The 13,599-nt window shown below is 31.0% G+C and overlaps 1 protein-coding gene across 1 annotated transcript in view; it reads left to right on the top strand.

Moving 5' to 3' along the window:
• Window positions 1–13,264, top strand: part of LOC143052406 (corticotropin-releasing factor-binding protein-like) — a 72,292-nt gene extending 59,028 nt beyond the window's left edge. Inside the window, exons 3-8 of the mRNA XM_076225441.1 lie at window positions 1,373–1,527; window positions 5,825–6,035; window positions 10,374–10,549; window positions 11,646–11,757; window positions 12,163–12,307; window positions 12,986–13,264. Of these exons, the coding sequence (XP_076081556.1) occupies window positions 1,373–1,527; window positions 5,825–6,035; window positions 10,374–10,549; window positions 11,646–11,757; window positions 12,163–12,299 (791 nt within the window). The 3' untranslated portion in view covers window positions 12,300–12,307; window positions 12,986–13,264. The remainder of the gene's footprint in view (window positions 1–1,372; window positions 1,528–5,824; window positions 6,036–10,373; window positions 10,550–11,645; window positions 11,758–12,162; window positions 12,308–12,985) is intronic.
• The last annotated feature ends 335 nt before the right edge of the window (window positions 13,265–13,599 follow it).

Raw genomic sequence — 13,599 nt, 5'->3', positions numbered from 1 at the left:
TGTTAACTTTCATGCAGGATATTCCCCAGTTGCATACAAGTTCACCGTAAGCATACATCAGTATCAGAAATAAAGTATCGGTACCCATATAAAGAAATTAGCAAGGCGACATAAACTTATACAATTCTAAACATTCATTGTCAAAAACAAACGTATTGCCTGTTCAAAACAATATTCTTAATTTCCTCTCAAGATTAGACCGATTTATCTTCCAATGATCTTGGACAAACATCACTGACAATGATTAACCTATTGTCCTTTCCTAAGGGATTCTTTCAGACCACGACAATAAAAATGTCATCTTTGTTCAGAACAATCAAAAAGAATATTGTATTTCAGAAGATGCTTAGTACGTTTTGCGCAGTATTTAGCGATCTATTTAGCAATTAGCTTTGTCCTAAAGTTTAAGGCCCGTATTACTAAAAACTTTTTGAAGTTTTCAATTTAGTATTGAAGAATTACAGCCAGGCACAATAATTGAGTTTCCGTCATACACGTCATATTATAAGATATTTTTTAACTGGATTTTGAAAGGTTCGTAAGCAGTTTATGTTAGTTGACTTTTAAAATCTTCAAAAAAAAAAAATATTTGATAGACAAAATGTTTTGTTTATATTTCTAAAGGGTATTTTAAGACTATCTATTGCTATACTGACAATGAATTAATTCAAACAAATATATCTAGATATAACAGATGCACTTCGTTCATTCGTTTCTTAAAGTAAGTTTGTAATATCATTTTGCTCATTAAGTAAGGCGACAATAGTTTACCGATGTTCAAAGGTAATTGCAAACATCGAAAGATATTTACTGCTGACTATTTTAGGTGTGCCATATTTTATTACACATACGATGAAATTTACTACACTCTGTAGCAATTCTCTTCATTTTGTTTTGGTTTTGCTAATATTATGCACCATTTATGTTTTCGTATATGCTTTGTACAACTTACCTAAACATATGTCACATGTATGATACAGATATGTTTGTATGTCGTTTACATATAATACAACGTACTACAATTCGCTGTTGGGTGAATAAAATAAACATTCATCCTTATTGTTCCCACCCCCTCAGGCAAAGTTGGCAAGATGAGTTTGTCTATTCTATTTAGAATCTTTTTTTTCTAAAAGCGCGTCACTTAACCAGGTATTTTATTTCATTTTTTTATTGCTTTTTATAATTCATCATGGTATTTACTAAAACATATAACTTTATAAAGAGGTATTTCATTCACGTCCCGATCACATACTAGTATTTTGTTTTATTTTGCCATTTGAGTAGGGACTTTGCGTTTTGAATTTATCTCGGAGTTCAGTATTTTTGTTATTTTACTTTATACTAACAATAGTGTTTTTATCTCCCTATATAGGATGTATGCATATGGCAGCTGAACCGGGAGATTACAAATTTTCATCTGACGGAAGTGGTTCCGTATGCGGATTGTATTTTATAAGTCCACCAGAAGACGTCATTGAACTACAATTTTTAGATTTTGATATAAACTGTGAATCAGGATTATTAGCTGTAAGTTTTTTTTTATTTTTATTTTTATATCAATAATTGTTTATAGCGATACACTATTCTACACTATACTATATGATTAAGCGATAAAAAAAATTTATCCCCAATTGCTGTAATACGAAAGGGCCGAGTTCTTTTAACCATTGTCTCAGTATTTATGGTTTCTTTTAAATTTGCTGTAAATTTCAGAATGTAAAAAATGATTTCCTTCTCCTACTGTTACTCGTTTTGTGGTCAAACTTCCATAGAGTGGTCTGATTGATCAAGTAAGAATTTTGCACATTTGCTATACTTACTAATATATTTAAGTCAAGTTCACATGATTACCCTGATTACAGGTTTATCTAGGTTTAAACCAGACCAAAATATAAGAAATCGTCATAAAAATAGTTTTTCCAATGGGTCCGTATATGTCTGGCAATAACAACACTTAAAAGTTTAACGGCTGTAAGAGTTATCTTGAGAAATAAATACAATAGACATTTCAGACAGCACTGATGATTCTAAATAACACCCCCCATAATCAAGTTAAATGAGACTCGGAAGAAAACGCTAAATCACTGGTAACATTATCGAATGGCTTTTTACTTAAGTGTCAAGCCAAGATCAAATTATTGTATATCTGAATGAGGAGGAGCAGAGCATGCAAACTAACCAGCTAAATCTGAAATGTATGTCGTCATGTCCGATTAAGTAGATCAAAATCATCTCATTGTCAGTAATACGGTATATACTAAGAGATGTTTAGCTATCAATGAATTCGTCAGTGTAGACCAATACTTCTCTATCTGTTAGAGGAAAACTTAATTCTAATGCCTCTCAAAGTTAGTTATATAATTTTTTCGACGTTTTATCATCAATGAATTTGTCAATGTAAACCAATGATTTACTATCTGTTGGAGGAAAACGGAATTCTAATGCCTCTCAAAGATAGTAATATAATTTATTCGATGTTTTACTGAAATAATTCGTCAATGTAAACCAATAATTCTCGATCTGTTTGAATTCTAATGCCTCTCACAGTTAGTAATATAATTTATTCGATGTTTTACTGAAATAATTCGTCAATGTAAACCAATAATTCTCGATCTGTTTGAATTCTAATGACTCTCACAGTTAGTAATATAATTTATTCGATGTTTTACTATCAATGAATTCGTCAATGAAGACCAATAATTCTTTATCAGTTAGAGGAACACTCGATTCTAATGACTTTCATATAAGTTATAACAATTGTCAATTGATTAGCATTGTGTATATATTCCGACTTAATATTAAGATTACATTACGGAAACAAGCTTACCGGGTCATGGAGAAAACAGTCATTATATGTCGTTTGATGTTATCCATTGATGATTTGTAGAAATCTTTTATTTCGGTCTTATCTGTTCATCGTTTATCTATTAACAGAAAATAGATTTTAAGGGATAAACTTCGGTCGCAGAAGATTATTTTAAATCAATTTTGCATTTGATATAGTCACTTTTGTGCTGTTTATTAATTTATAAAAAAAGAAATAATAACAAGAATGCCGAACTTACTAACTTTCTTTGAAAAAGTTAAGAAAGAAAGGAAAACAACCGTCATATGTCTAACTTGAAAAATTATAGGTAAAACCTGAATTATAGCTAATTAACCTGAAAGCATGTGAACTTGACTTGAATAAATTAGTTAGTTAGCAAATGTGCGATGTGCGAATTTATTCCATGATCTGTTATGGAATATGGAAGTTAGACAAAAGCACACGTAATAGTAGGAGATTGAAATTATGATCAAGAAAGAACGAAATAATCACGTCAAGTGTTTCGTGTCTATTAAACCTTTCAGATGTTTGGCTTTGGTGTCTCATGAATCCATCTTCGCTAGCCAAGGATTACGATCCACTCTCGCTCTCTTCACCCTTGGCAGATTGAGCCAACATTTGTGATATCCATGTTGCGCCATCTATCGGAAAATTAAAGTCACGCCCATTCCGAATACATTATTCTTGCCCAATTGGTAGCACTTGAACTCTTCATTTTGGAGGTAAAACACGGTATCGTCTATATTCTACCCACTTGGTACAGCCGTAAACGAAAATATACGTCAACATTCATGCATGTGTGCATGAAACATACACAGGAACTTCTATAAGTTGATTAAAAACAATCAAGTTGTCACTAAATATAGTCGTATGCTTAGTGATGTAAAGACTTGTTGCACAGAAAACACGTGGCAATTGTTTACAAACACTTTCTACATTTACACGTGATCATGTTATAGGCGCTTTCTGATTGGATGCAGCGAGATTCTACTGCAACCAATAAAATTCCTTACCTTGTGTCTCCGAAATATTATCTCAATCCGCCAAGGGTGAAGAGAACGGGAGTGGATCGTAACCCTTGGCTAGCGAAGATGCATGAATCATGAAACCGCGACAGACGCATGAAAATTATAGTGCTATTTTTTTTTATTTTAAATTCGTTTGGTGACCGTTACAAACATGTTTATTGTATCTGTTTGGTTTGTTTACTAAGTTGACAATAAAATGGAATTTGTTGCGACTGTCAAACAAGTGAGAGCTTTAGCTAGTTATAAAACCAGGTTCAGTTGTTATCCATTCGTTTGAGATTTTAATAGTGCCATTTGATTAGGGACTTTCTATTTGAATTTTCATCGGAGTTTAGTATTTTTGTGATTTTACTTTTCCCTTTAGTTTCAATTTGACTATATCCTTATGACATTTTATGTACAACTTCTTCACTGTCATTGTTTACTGTTTTTTTATGTGCAGTAAAAGTACAAGTTGGAAAGTGAACCGCGTAATTTTTAATGCATGCATAAAAGAGATGCCTTTCATGTTCAACTTGTATAGTAGACTTACTTCCTCCCAAACACATGAAAGGTTTTATATTAAGCTTGTAAATGGCAGGGCGAGTATTACTTACATTGTATAGTTCCATTAAAATGCATTTATACATAAATAATTATTTACATTATATATAATTCCAATAAAATGCAAATAAATACCAATCGAACAATTTCGTTTTCCTTTTCCTATCATATCTACCCGTATATTAATTCATGACTGTGACGTCACGTAACAGATTTACAAATGTAAAAGTCTTTTTGTTCGCATGTCGTTCACTAGTTGAATTTAACGTACTTTGGAATTGTTACCTGATCATCTCTAAAATTACCTTAATGATTATATACAATTAAAATGCATGCCGGGAAATAAGAAAATATTGTGTGATTATAGCTTTTTATCAATTCTCTTACCCGGAAGTTCAATAATGTATCGTGGGATTGCTTTAAAGTTTTAAATGACATTTTAAACAACGCACACAAAAACATTGACAAAATGTAAGAAATTAATGTTAATATTTACTTCATGATTATATACAACCTAGGTGCATACTACAGAAACACAAAAGCATTTCGTGTTCAATGGCTATTCTTGTTTTTTTCTAACCTAGTTGTATTTGACATTCAATTAAAAAGCACACAAATTCAAATATTAACTTTTATATTTTCCCCATGATTATATATAATTTAGGTGCTGACAACGAAACACAGAAGTATTTCATGTTCAATGACTATTCATGTTTTTACCTTGTAATATTAAATAAGTTCTCATGAAAGAGCTTTAAGGTTTGACATTGAATTCAAAACTACGCGCAACAACACGAATATGTCATGTCAGAAATTAACTTTTACTATTTAATACATGATTAATTATTACTTAGGTGCATACCACTTAATACAAAAGTGTTTAGTGTTCAAGGATTATTGCTGTATTTCTAACCCAATTGTATTTGAAAAAATTGCATCGTATAACTCTCGAATTTGGCTTTTAATTTAAAACTCACCAAAATACACTACGCAATGTCAGAAAGTTACCTTTGATATTTATCCATGATTGTATATGATTTTGATGCATACTACGCCTCTGGGTACGGGATTTTCGCGCTGTGTTAACGACATATTGGTGGCCTCAGACTGTGTTCTGCTCCAGGGTCGGGTTGTTGTCTTTTTGACACATTCCTCATTTCCATTCACAATTTCATTCAATTTCATGTTGTACAACAGTCTTCGTGATCAATTACTATTCCTGTTTTTTGAACTGGTAGCATTACATATATTTACATGTGGTTGCTTTTAAATTTGACATATAATTAAAAACAACTCGCAAGACCTCACATAGCAATATCAGAAATTCATTTACTACCCCTCTATGGATCCGTAGGATGTCAGTAGCAAATCATATAACCTATGATATACTTGAATTTATATATAACACATATGTATTATTTTCCAGTTAGTCGATGGTTGGGAAATGAATGAAGAGTTTTTTCCAAGCCCAGAAGATCATGAATTATCTTTAGAAGAACGTTATCAGACTTTCTGTAATCTTAAAAAGCCGTCCAAAACGATCGTGGTTTCACAAAATGTTGCCTTAATACAACACCTTATTACCGAAGCTGGACAGGGATTTAGAGTTAGAGTTAGATTTGTTAAATCGCCACAACGTAAGTATTAATATGTACTGTGACAAGCTTTGTCATGCCACAAAATAAGGTTCAACCCGCCATTTGTTTTAAAATGTCCTGTACCAAGTCAGGAAAATGGCCATGCTATATTATAGTTCGGTTCTGTGTGTTACATTTCAATGCTGTGTTTTTGGTGTGTCATTGTTCTCCTCTTTGTTTGATGCATTTCCCTCAGTTTTAGGTTGTAACTCGGATTTTTTTATTTTTTTGTTCTCAATCGATTTATGAGTTTCGAACAGTGGTATACTACTGTTGCCTTTATTTAAACACCTGGGTGAAGGTCTTCTACTTTAGTATTCTCTAACTCGTATTGACATTTAACTTTTTGTTTTGTTTTGTGGTCTTTTATTCTGTATTGTTTGTGTATGTTATAGAACAAAAAGGATATTGAGGTATCCATTCAAAGACACAAAATCAGTACACGCACAGCTCGAAAGACTTTGCAAGATGTAACACCAATATAAACTAATAGCGGCCTGAACGGAAATCTTTGCAAAATATCTCATGTTACATGGAAAATCCTATTTAAACTTGCTTTGTCACACTTTTGATAATTTACAGATCAGTTAAGGTTGTAAATCATTTAATTGAAAACAGTACTTTAAAGTGTGTTCTTCATTTGTACCTGATATTAAGATGGATGAGGATATAATATTATAAATTTATTCAGGAACATAACAATTGTTACTTTATAATTTAATCTACTTTCAAACGCGTTAAAATTAAAGATCATCAAATTACAATTCTATTTTTGTTAAATACTTGTCACAATGCAGCGGTATGTGGCACTTTGCACAAACCAGATAACAAATTATGAGATTTGTCAGATCGAAATTGAAATTTTCACGTGCACGAAAACATGAACATGTATAAAACTGAGATCATGTACCAAAAATCCTTATCACAATTGTTTGTACATTAATACACGTACTTCCTTTTTTCAATGAATAGTACGAACAACGATATTTGATTGATTTTTTTTAATGCTACTTTTAAACGTCACTTTTATTTCTCGGTGGTCAATTTTTATCGGTGGAGGGAGCTAGGATTGCCATCGACCGTCGATAGTAAAACTGACAATCCTAGTCAATTAAGATTTTACATTTGTTAGTGACTAGTACCCCCTCGCGGATGGGAATCGAACTCACAACCTAAGTGATGACTGGTTAGTGATTACAGTAGAAACACTTAGACCACTTAGCCACCGATGACCCGATCGATATTTGAAGGATACACGTTTAACTATAATGTTCTTGGAAAATGTAAAGCATACTCTCTATCTGAAAAAAGTCACGTTGGGTGAAGGAAGGAGAATGTATGCCCCCGTCTCTTTTTTTGGCAAACATTTGTAAGACAAATCTTGCAACGATATGCTCGTTAAAATTTGTTCAATTTTGTGGAATTACGATCTTAGTTTGGAACAATCTTGAATCCGCCCCTATTATCATGCAGTTTTAGACCATTGACAAGAGAATCAGAAATGTATAAAGTCACCATTTTCTATTAATATTTATAATACGTAATTCTTTATGACACAAGAGTCGTCTTCAAAAATTATATAAAATTGCATTGATATATATATATATATATCATAAACTAACCATATTGATGTAATCTGTGTTGTATTGTCTGTGTATGAGTGTGTGGGTTTGTACTTGATAATGACATCTTTCATGAATGGGAATCATTTTTATTACATAATTGCAGTGATGGAGTACGTTCTTTTGTTTTGGCTTTTGTCAAATAATTGACCATATTGCATGTAGTTCCATCATTAATAATACTAACTATTTCAATTTCCGATGCACTGTGTTTGACGTTAATACGATAATGGAATATTAAGAGAATTTCTATATTCGAGTATATTAGAAACTTATTTTAAGACATCGTAAGATCACTTAAGATCAAACATCTATTTATATATCTTTAATAATCGTAATGATTATGTCAGTGACGTTATTGGATAATTCCCTGTTGTCTAATTGTTTTATTTGTATTAAGTATATACACTCTTTCTGTACATTTATAATTGACCGTATGTTTTATTGGAGTCATATAACTACTAGGAAGTAAAACAGTATGTGTCGCCTAGTATACTTAAAATTTATATCATATTAGTCGAGTATGGGCATTTAGGAAATAAATGTGGAAGTAAGAGTTTTTCTTCATGATCTTAGTCAACTTGCAAATTATTTTATAAGGACATCTCAGGCTCATTGTTTAGAGAACGTTTCAAATGTTTTATGCATTTAGCAATGTATAGTTTAATTAAACAATGCTTTACCAGCATGCTTTACCAGCATCCATATATTTTATAATTGTTTTCTTTACATAATAAAGTTCATCAATAATGTATGTAAAGACTTGTTATTTTTTGCCAAATAACCTAATTAATGAGGAATTAGATATTTTTTTATTATTTGGAATGCATTAGATACTAAAGTGGACCAATATCAAATGATTTTTTTTATTCATTTTCTCTTGTTTTTATGGTCATAAAGTCGGAATCATTTCTTGTTTGTAAAACCAATTCATTTGAAGTTCTTTTAACATTGTAATATGATATTGTTTCTTCTGTTTTATTAAAACAAGATGTGTCGTTTGAGATATCATGTAAACTCATGTTGTTAATAATGAGCATCTTCTTTTCGCTACATTACTCGAACCTTTAATAAAGATTGTAATCTTCAAACAACGAGTTTTTAATTTCACAACTGGTTTATCTAAAGGTTATGCTTTTACTAAATACATGGTAATTCCTACATCTGTAGATTTATATGGGGACGAAGTCCCCAATAACAGTAGAAAATTCAATAAAAAAAAAAAAATTCGGGAAAATTTCCCGAATTTTTCATTGTACTAATGAACTCAAAATCGTTCAATTTTTTTTATGTCATGTTTTGAAATCCCGGACCTGCGCAGAAATGTACAATGTACTTCCTTTTTCCGGTCTCGTTTGTATGAAACTTTGAGTAAAATATATACTTATCAGTCTAGTATAAAATAGGAAGGAACGCGCAATACCTATTTCATTTTTAATAATTCCTTATGATAGCGTTTCTTTGTTTACATTGCATATGACGTCATAATTTAAATAACGTCACAACTAAAATCCCTTACAACAGAACCAAAATCGGAAACGTTACGGTATTTCCGTTTCTTTTTTTTTTAACAAATATTTAAGTTACAAAAAAATAATTCATACAGACTTCGTCCCCATTTACAGGTAATGCCTGCCTCATATTAGTAATAAATGCACTTTCGAAACAGTTTCAATCTAATTTAGTAGTAGCATCGTATTGATTCATTATTTTAAGTCAATATGTAATTTTGGATTATTGGTTGTACTTTTGTGGTCTAATAATTATTAATAATGATAGAAATTTCTAATGGTATGTTGTAATTGTTCTTATGAGTTTCTGACTGTGACAGACTTCAAACTTATAAATTCTAATTATGGGAGCGATATCTCAAGTCGGGGATGCGACAGTTGTTATCTAGTCGTTTGATGTGTTTGGGCATTTGCCATTGCCATTTGAATAGAGACTTTCTTTTTTGAATGTTCCTAAGAGTTCAGTATTGTTGTAATTTTGCTTTTTATTGAATGGTTTCTGGTAAAGGTAAATTGTTCTGTAAATACTATCAATAAAACAATATTCATTTGATACTGATTTGCATCATACATTCAAGGCAATAAAATAAATACACTAAAAGCACAAATTTTTGCTAGGCATGTTTACAAAATTTGTAAGTACTTAGGAGGGTGTCCATGGAAAAACCAGGCAATGGATGGCACATGACATATTTTGTGTTTAAATTTTTTCATCTATTTCATATCACAAATTAATTCTTTCTCAAAGTTATATGGTGTTTTTATATTAACTGCAACAAATAAAGAGAAAAAAATACGTAGAAATCACTGAAAATTCAGGGAAAAGGGGAGATAACTCTTCATTTTGTACCAAATTTTGTTGCATTGTTAGTGAACTTTAAAATCATTTTCTGAGCCATCCACTGTTGATTCAAAAATGTCTTAGACATATATATCCTTTTTATGATATAAACATTGCATTGGAACCAAAAATTCAGTGGGAAAAAATATATTTTTCCACCCAGATCATAGGATTTGCCTGATATTTACTTAGACAGCCTCTTAGATATTAAGTATCTACAAAAATACCAGGTTTATTTTAAATCAAAATGATATCCATACGAGACTAGTCCACAGTAATTGGTAAGTTATGTTCTACCAGCAATAAACAAAATAAACTTATACGGGAATATCAAAGATTGATTTCATTATTTTTTATGTTACAGCTTGCAACGTGGTTTCATCAACAGATACAGGAATCCACACACTGAAGAACTTTGGATCTAGACGGAACTGTTCTGTATCCATTATTTACCCAGAAACTGTCAAACTAGACTCTGTAGATGTTGGCGTCACACCTAAAGGTGCACTCATGGAAGCAGACTTTGGAATAACTAACAAAGTAATTAAATATGAAATAAGATGTTGTTGCACTGTTACATTAACAATACCAAACCATTTCTTAAATAATTTGAAATTGTTATATGTATAAGATAATTCATTATAACTGTTCAAAATACAGATTTATACAAACGGAATATATTAGGTATATGTGACAAAGCCCTCCGGAATTTAGTGCCCTCAAATATCTTTGAATCATAATTAATATGGCCTTTTAAATTTTTTTTTTATTTCAACGTCACTTATAGATCCTTTATATTCATACATACATGATTATAACTGTGATTTTTGCTGAGAAATGTAGTTGCAAACTACGAATTGACCTTTAATTAAGAGGTCGATATATATATTATAGTCCTGGTACTTTGATTACTTTTTTAATTAGGAGGTGGATTTAATAATTTCTATTGGAAATTCATTTTCGATTTTTAAATCTTTAAATTCCTTTTAATCTTGTTTAAGCTGAACCATTTGATACTAGTTGTTATTTTCGATGAACATTCGTTTAAAACTCCTACATATGACATTCATGTTTCACATAGCAGCGGTCCTATATTTGCCATTTTAAGAGACCAGTCTGCAATTGGCAACTGAAAATACCCTTGTGTACGGTGTTTCATTACCAAATCTATACGGCGAATACTAAACGGTCAATATAGTTCAAATTATTATGGAATCAAATAGTGTGCTGTAATTCTAATGTTTGACAATTTCTTTTTCAGTCGTTTGAAATCCATTTACAACCCTTTAATCAAATATATTTGATATATTTTTCTTTATTTCATTCGTCATGATCATTTAGGTTTCGCTTAGACAAATAACAATAAATCTATATACATGTTTTTTAAGGGAGAACTTTTCTCGACTAAATCACCCGTCGATGATCCTGTGTTATTACGTAGCCAGGTACCTCAGCACCATATATAATCTGAAATATATATCAAGAAAATTATGGAGACGAAAAACACGTATCTAGAAGTAAATGACAATCCTGGCATTCATGAGTTTTAACAAGCTGCTGCTTAGAAATCTTATGTTAATGTAGATAGACGGTTTTGAAATAAACGCAAATCTCAAGTCTTATTTTTACATTTCAGTGCATGACTTCCAATGGTGTTGATTTTGTTGAGGTTATGGGAGGGAACAGTTTTGAACTGAACAAATCAAATGACAGAAAAGGAATCATATGTGGAATGAAGTCAAACACAGGTATGCTAGAACATACATTGTTTACCTAAATATAACTTAACCGTAAGTGTATATTGATTCTGTAATCAAAAGTACATGTACAACTCGCGTTTTCTATACAAGAAGGAAGAAAAATGTTTGATTTTTTTTCAAATTTTAATAAGATCCATACACCATTTTGTAATAATAATTTGAATTGTTACATGGTGTTTAAGAAAACTGCTCAAAATTTAATGAACATGAAATATATACTTTTCGTAACTGCTTACTGTGTTTCCTTCATAACACGACCTCAACCACACTAGTGAATACAGTGTGCCAAAGCAATGCCAATTATAAGACATGTATTGTCTCATTGGCACTCATATCACATCTTCCTATACCTATATACTATCTTAAAATTAGATTGTCTTGCATGATTTACAGGACCACTGGAGACAATCGTTGGGTGCCAGAACACTGTTATCAGATTAGTATCAAGTGGAAACTTCTACAACACAGTTACCTTCTCCTACCGACCACCACACGGTGAAGAATTTGCAATGAGTAATGCTGTTTGCTGAAAATGATGGTAAGTCTCTATTAACGTAAGAATATACAATGGGAGAAAAGTTGAACAACACCATAATAAAAAAGCGACAAGACATAAAGTTTACCATCAACAATTACACGGAGCACTAAATAGTTATCAAAGGTACAAAGCTTATAAGAAGATACGCCAGAGGCGCTTTTTACTACACAAGACTCATCAGTGAAGCTAAGATAAAATTAGATAGAAGGCTAAACAAGTTAAAAGTGTACATTTCATTAAATACATGCTTCGATGTGAATTGGAAGTACCTGAAAACATCAAATGACAAAAGGAAAAACCATTTGCAATACATATAGGCGAAAACAAATGTCTACGTTACATTTGCATATACATATATTGATTGATGTGGATTAACGTATACAGTGTTTGCAGATTAAAATTCAGTATTATGCAATTGAACAAATGTACAATAAAAACGATATATTACTTAAAAAAAGTGTACTTTTTTAATTTCGGTAACGGGATTATTTGTGATTTATGTACTTAATGTTGGTGGATACATATAACATGTTTGTACTAGGTAATATATTCTGTGTGATATCAAGCTTCACACTTTGAAAAAACATGTAATGTATACTATTTTGAGTCTTTTATATTATGTATGAATCAGGTATATTGTTTCAATTTTATTAAAGTCGTTCTTATTTTCCTTTATAGATCAACGTGACACCTGGATGTTGGCGCAAATTTACTTGCTACATATAGCACTACTGTTAAAATGGCAACCATTGCTAGGGAATTGACTAATGAATTTAATTAACCTACATATGATATAATACACAACTGTAAATGTTTAACTGATTTCGAATAAACTTAAATTGTCATGTGATATCTAAACTTCGAATAAAATAAAAATGTGTCCCCAATTTAATATTTTAAATATTTGTAATGCTTGATTTAACTATGTATTGAAATTAAAAATGAATTGCTTCGCAATGTTGACAATTTTGTGACATTCAAAAGTAAATAAATATGATTATGATACACATAAAGAAATAGTATTTGTTATGTCATATTTTCTAGCTTTTCACGATATCGAATATTTCTTTGGTTATTTTCATACTTTTCTATATATGTGTTATTCCACCAAATCCTAGTTAGTCATATCAGGTTGCATACGAAAAAAAGGTAGGAAAATAAATATTACATTGAATTTGACAGTTGTAGGAAATTAATCCTACATAAAAAATAATTGTGCGGGGTCTTAAACATATATTTTAGGTTTTCTATAGAATATTTGATACTTGACGTTACAAGGTTACAATAGCTTG

The sequence above is a fragment of the Mytilus galloprovincialis genome, chromosome 11, assembly GCF_965363235.1.
Source record: "Mytilus galloprovincialis chromosome 11, xbMytGall1.hap1.1, whole genome shotgun sequence".
Lineage (NCBI taxonomy): Eukaryota > Metazoa > Mollusca > Bivalvia > Mytilida > Mytilidae > Mytilus > Mytilus galloprovincialis.
Note: the sequence above shows the minus strand (reverse complement) of the source record. Positions and strands in the feature narration are given on the sequence as shown.